Raw genomic sequence first — 7071 nt, forward strand, 5'->3', positions numbered from 1 at the left:
AATGTTATGTTTAGCAAAGCTTTTACATTAGGTATCCCTCTTTGTGAAGTAAGTATTTGTGATCTGAGTACCTGACTGTTTGTGGAAAGGAAGTAGATGAAAGCTTGTGTAATGGAGTTGCAGTGGTTAAGAGTCTGAGGCTTTGATGAGGAAAGACAAATACACATCAGCTGTGATTCATCTATCACTAGAGTCACAGAGCAGAATGAGGGACTATCAGTCTGTCTACTGGCTTTGATTGCTGTTGATATGACCAGCAGGGAGGAAAAATGGTTTAATAAACCCTAATGAGACACCACCAGACCACCGATCAACCTTAATGCTGACTTTAATCTCTTTGATTATTTAGATATATAACATTAAGCTTGTATTTTTTTATTTAGCTGTATTTTAAAAGTGACGAATAACATAGTAAAGATATTTAATTTCAAAAGTACTTGTACTGTCCAATAATATAGCATTATAATAATACAAAAAATGCAAAGCAGGACTAATGTTTTTTTTTTTGTTTTTTTTTTTAAATATGGTGAGTTTATTTCATGATGTGTACATATTTATATCATGTAATGATTGTAAAATTCTTCTCTTGCAGATCCATTTTTTATAATTAGTACATGAATCATCTACCCAACCTGTTGAAGTGATCAGAACACAATAACCATATAAACGCGGATACTGAGATCTCCAGTACCTGAAACAATAATGAAGCAGACTGGTTTATTTACAGTAGATTTAGTCGGTTATGAGTATATGATGCTGACTGTAGAAAAGCTTTCAGGCTAATGTCCAGTTAAATTCAGTGACCACTTACCGATTTGTCATTGTGGCGCCACCAGTCCATTTCCATAGTCCCTGTATCTTTCTCAAACCAATCCAAAAATCCTCATAAACAGCAATCTTTTGTAAAAAATCCTGTTTTAAAAGAACGGTATTATGTATAATCCATAAACATCTAAAATGTTTAAAAACAGACCAACCCGTATACATCATCATGCACAAACAACTCAGCTCTCTACTCAAAGCTTTTTCTTTGTCACGCACTTGTTCCTTTTGGCTGTTTATGATCGCCAGATCTGCTCCTCTCTGTTGACAGTCTTGGCTGCTGTCAATCCAGCCTTTCTTCTCAGAGGAAATGTAATAAAAACTAAAGTTGTAGTAAATCCATTTAAAGTTGTCAGTTCGCTGATCTGTTTTTAGAACAGTTTAGATATTAGTTTAGACATTATTAATTCAGTACTTATTTATATGAAGTGGCATGATTAAAAAAAAAAAAAAAAAGATTTAAGGAGAATGAAAACACAATTACCTTGTTCCAAAAGTCCACGTTTGAGTTCATTAATCTCGTTTTTTATCTGCTCTCTTTTTTCAGTCAGAATTTTGTTCTCCTTCAGTAAACGTTCTTTCTCTGCTGTTAATTTCGTATTGTTTGTAAAAACCTGCTGTCTTTCTTTAGTCAAGTTATTGTTGTGGTTAAGTGTCTGCTCATGTTTGGTAAGTATCTGCTCTCTTTCTTGAGTCAGGTTATTGTTGTGTTCCATTACCTGCACTCTTTCCTCAATCAGGTTACTGATGTAGGTTAGTAGCTGGTGTCTCTCAGTGGTGAAACACACACACAGCACTATTACAGCAATCAGCAGAAGAAAACACAGCAGACACAAACACACTTCAGCTGCTCTGTGCTTTTTGTTGTTCACTGAAGTACTTCCTGTGGATGACAAACATGGGGGTAAATGTATTTTTACACTCATACTTCACTATTATGACATCAAGAACTTTACTCTTAAAGTTTTATGGAACCGCTTTGGCTCAGTTCTGAAATAATTTTTTTATATTTTATTTTTTCCCTCAGAACAGTGAGTTTACATCTCTGTACAATTATTACTTCACACCGAATATGAAGTATTTTAAACCAATTGCATGCGTTTTAATATGTAAATGAGTAAGGGACAGATTTAGTAACAGTTTGAGCCCACTGCAAACCATTGTTTGGTGTTTTAAAAAAATAGAGATGAAATCTCTCTCTGAAATAGAGAGAAATGCACAGTTATTTTTGCAGTTGAGCTTCAATATGCATTTGCAGGAGTTTCTCTTTCAGACATAACATTTATATAAGGAGTGCATTAAAATAAATTATGCAAGATTTGTATGCAGTAGTCAGTTTACTGATATTTGCAGCATTATTTAACACCCAAAAAAAGCATGTATTAACCCATTTTGCTTCTTTGTGACTCTGTTAATTTGTGCACCTTGCATTGGACATCACAGAAATGATCTGGCTGTATCTGTGCAAAGTTGATCACCCACAGAAATTTCCACTTCCGTCAGTGTACTGCAGTCTGACACAGTTTTCCCTGTTTAGCAATTCTAGCACTAAGTAAAGTATAACTGCTGATGCTTTTGCACAATGTCATGCACATTGTGCAAAACAGAAGCCTGATGATCAAAACTGAGTTTATTCTCAGTGAAATTATCATATTCTTCTAAACATGCTTTGATCGTGTGAGCCATCAAATGCAAAATGATCCATTCAGTTACCAAAATCTATAAAACATACATATATATTCTACAGATATGACATGGAAAGTTTGTTATATCTGCTAAATTGGAAAATGACCTGCCATTGTAATGAAGCAATCACAATATTACATTCTTGTCATTTAATGTCAATTTTTTTGTTCACTATATATGACTTTACATGTAAGTAATGTGCAAAAACTGACTTTCAAATGTACATTTTCTGTTTACATGTAATACATTTCTTAAAAAAAAAAAAAAAAGAAAAAAAAAAAAAAAGAAAACATATAGTTTACTTACAAATGAGAATGTTTCTTTTCTAATGTGTACTAGAGTACTCACTTTTAGCAGCAAACGTTTACCTCCTGCTGAAATTTGAAAATCTAAACACCTAACCTAAAAAAACTGACAAATTTACTAACACTACGATTAGGCTTTAAAAACATGAATGAACATTGAATGTTTTAAATGATTTATTACATTTTGCAGACATGAAATGTGCACAGAGTTGTGATGTCCCATAATACAGTTGTGACAGTTACACACTTACACTAAAATTAGTTAAAAAGTGACATGAGAAAAATATATAACATCAATGGAATATTCCATTACACTAAAGATTTTATTTTGCAGAAAGGTCCTTCAGATTATTAATGTTCAGGAAAGAACCTTTAACATCCATGGAACCTTTCCAGTGGAGAAAAGGTGTCTTTGTATTATTTAAATTACCTTCACACTAAGAAAGAAAATGTTTAGTTAAGAACTGTTTTCTGAAAGATTCTTTGAAGACCCAAATATGGTTCTTCTATTGCATCACTGGGGAAACCCCCTTTTACAACCTTCTTTTTGTGTTTAAAGAATGTTCAAAAAAGGAGTTAAAATGATAGTGAAAAAACTGCAAGAGATATTACAATGCTTCTGTCTGACTGTTATAAAGTAAAATGACATTACTACCTATGTGTTGAAGTGGCTGTTGTCTCTCTGCATGTGTCCCAAAATCTCGGCGTCTCACAGTATCTGCACTGTCATAGATAGCCACCACCATCTCCACTCTTTCTCCTCTGTCCATTTCCACAGTCTCAGTTCTCATTATCACATATAATTTCAGTTATATCTAATCTATAAATGTTGTCTATGATAATGTGTTGACCCTGTAGTCTGTCTGGTTTCAAATTGTTTAGGTTGCAATGCTTTGCATTTAATGGAGCTGCACTCAAAATGAAAGCGTTGGTGGTCAATGTGTGAATCACATGACAGTAAAGCTGCCAGGGCCGGAAAGGGGGAGAAGTGACTCTAAACATAAGTTTGATCATAAGAGGTCAGGCAATCACCTCATAATTGTCTGTCTTCTCTTTAAGGCTAAAGTGTGTGATTTCTGCTCCATTAGTGCACTAGATGGATTTGCAAAAAAATACTGTTTTCAAACATGTTTCCTCAAGATGAGCCGGTGCTCAGATAAACAGAAAAAAAACATCTTTTGAGTTTCATAAATGCTTCCTTATTCTATTTTTCTATTTATATTAAAGGTATTTAACCAAAAATGAAAAATTGCAACATAACATAAAACATCACAGTTTTCAGTGGATTACAGGCTGGTATTGTGGCCAGAAGCAATGGTTTGAAATTAAATCCTAATGATTAGTTTGTTTCTTGCAAACATGCAGCTTTTCACTTCACAAGACTATAAGGATAAGACATCAGAATTTCAAGATAAAGACTAAAAAATGTAGTAGACAACAAAAGGTGTACAAAAAGTGTAGAGATGAACTTTTTAAAATGGAGTGAGTTACAGAAGTTTTTTGATGTTTGATTTCATGCTCCCTTTGTCAGGTTTCCCTCTTCCACCACATAAATGTTTCGCTTTAAAGCACAGGAAGCAGCTCATTTAACACAAGCAACTTCACACCATGAAATTCACATTTATCAGGGAGATTAAATTACTGTTCTAAATCTTTACAGCATCTTTGAAAATATTGTCCAGATTTTCTTTGAAAACCCAAGGTATAATTTGACACCTGTGGGCAATACAGAGACCAACATTTGATCTGTGCCCACGTATTGCAGCTGTTAGCCGAGAAACATGGAACATGTTTGCAGCAGAAACCAGAAACATGCATCAGGCCCTGTTCTAGTGTTATTCTTCCACATTCATTATTGAATCATTTGGCAATACAAGCTCACATTCTACTGTACTTAAATATGGAAACTATTTAATTCACTGGGCATCTAAGACAGGCATCAGTTTCCTGTCTTCCACTGCACATGTTTCACTTCACAGCCCTGACAGAAAACAAATAAACAAACCAAAATAAACACGAAGGTGGTCACTAGCCCACACACTAGCAACCACACACACACATACAAAACACACTTGTGCTGTCTCTACTGGCCATTTATATAAAAGAAACGCCCTCTATTCTTTCACTTTTCCTCTACTATCTTAAAGTCCCTCCCTCTTGCTTCTACTTTTTGTTTCCGCTCAACAGACATGTGTTTCGCCCCCCTCATAATCTCTCTACTGTAGCATGTTCAGTCTGTCCACGATTTAATATCTATTATGCAGTAATCCTTAGATTATACAGTTGAAGCCAAAAGAATCTGCAAAATGTTAATTATTTGACCAAAATAAAAGGGATCATACAAAATGCATGATATTTTTTATTTAGTACTGACCTGAATAAGATATTTTACATAAAAGACGTTTACATATAGTCCACAAGAGAAAAAAATAGTTGAATTTATAAAAATGACCGTGTTCAAAAGTTTACATACACTTGATTCTTAATACTGTGTTGTTACTTGAATGATTCACAGCTGTGTTGTTTGGTTAGTGATAGTCATTTATGAGTGCCCGCTGTTCTTCAGAAAAATCCTTCAGGTCCCACAAATTCTTTGGTTTTTCAGCATTTTTGTGTATTTGAATCCTTTGAATGTATGATTTTCAGTTCTATCTTTTCACACTGAGGACAACTGAGGGACTCATATGCAACTATTACAGAAGGTTCAAACATTCACTGATGCTCCAGAAGGAAACACAATGCATTATCCGGGGGATGGAAACTTTTTGAATTTGAAAATCAGGGTAAACTTATTTTGTCTTCTGGGAATCATGTAATTATCTTCTGTAGCTTCTGAAGGGCAGTACTAAATGAAAAAAATACATATTATGTTTAGGCAAAATAAGAAAAACGCACACATCTTCATTCTGTTCAAAAGTTTGATGTATCGTTTTTCCTTCTGGAGCATCAGTGAGTGTTTGAACCTTCTGTAATAGTTGCATATGAGTCCCTCAGTTGTCCTCAGTGTGAAAAGATCGAACTTAAAATCATACATTCAAAGGGATCAAATACACAAAAATGCTGAAAAACCAAAGAATTTGTGTTTTTCTTTTTTTTTTTTTTTTCAGAAGAACAGCAGATAGTTTAACTGTTCAGGACAAACAAGGGACTCATGAACAACTATCACTAACAGCTTTCATGTGAAATATCTTTTTATTATAATATCTTTATATCTTTATATCTCTATATTCTGGTCAGTACTAAATAAAAAATAACATGCATTTTATATGATCCCTCTTTTTTTTGGTAAAATAATTAACATTTTGCAGATTCTGCAAGGTGTATGTAAACTCAGCAGATACTTTTATCCATAGTGAGGAATGCTATAGACAAACAGTGAAATATCTTTTTAAATTAAATATTTTCACTTTAATTAAAAAGTAATGTTTTTATGCTTTTTTTGTTTCTAGCAATTACATATTTATATGTTATGTACATATATTTGCAAACAAAGTATAAAGTGTTAAATTTTGGTGGTTTCATTATCAGTTTTTTTATATTAATTAATTAATTTTTATCTTGATGCACATGTTATTGCTAGTAACCACACCTTTTATTATAAAGGACAAATATTAGTCCATGCTAAAGACATCAGTGCCACTAATTACTTCAGATTAGCACAGTCAATGATTTTGTCCTGACCAAAGCTTATTAGGGAGCTTAATGATTAGAGGTCTGTTTAGGGGCTAATGACCCTCCATATGCAGAGTAGGCATTTCTAAAAAAAAAAAAAAAAAGTTTATTTTATTTTATTTATTTAATTTTTTTTGGCAAAATACCTAAAAGATGACTCATATTTTCAAGTAAATAAATGCATTGAATAAATACAACCAAAATGGAACACTTATATAAATTATTCATTCAAATGTTTTTTAAAAATAGGAAATATGTTAAGATATTTATTGAAAGCCTTATTACTTGACATCTATTTTAGGTCATGATCTTTTTTTTTATACATGCACACTCTCAGTGAATTGCTCCTTAGTGTTGAGTCTGAATACGCAACATAGACATACTTAGAGTCAGCCAAGCACAAAACAAGAAACGCAAGGAAATCAGCTTTAAACATGCATTTCCTGTGAGTCACTTGCTTTGATTTTGAACTGACTGAGGACAATAAGGAACTACCCTCATTCCCGCATTAACAGGAAAACAACACATGACGGAATGTTACAAACATTCCATAAAAGAACTTTTAAACAAGAGGCACAAGTGAGAA

At 33.2% G+C, this 7071-nt stretch overlaps 1 protein-coding gene across 1 annotated transcript; it reads right to left on the bottom strand.

The window, feature by feature from the left end:
• Window positions 1-532: 532 nt before the first annotated feature.
• LOC127171917 (CD209 antigen) lies at window positions 533-3708 on the bottom strand. The gene is made up of 5 exons (XM_051120872.1): window positions 3469-3708; window positions 1307-1705; window positions 1042-1187; window positions 812-912; window positions 533-691 (listed from the first exon to the last, which is right to left on the bottom strand). Exons 1-5 carry the CDS (start codon window positions 3602-3604, stop codon window positions 538-540), a joined length of 936 nt encoding a protein of 311 aa, XP_050976829.1. The 5' UTR covers window positions 3605-3708; the 3' UTR covers window positions 533-537.
• Between the last annotated feature and the right edge of the window lie 3363 nt (window positions 3709-7071).

This window comes from Labeo rohita, chromosome 10 (assembly GCF_022985175.1).
Source record: "Labeo rohita strain BAU-BD-2019 chromosome 10, IGBB_LRoh.1.0, whole genome shotgun sequence".
Classification (NCBI taxonomy): domain Eukaryota; kingdom Metazoa; phylum Chordata; class Actinopteri; order Cypriniformes; family Cyprinidae; genus Labeo; species Labeo rohita.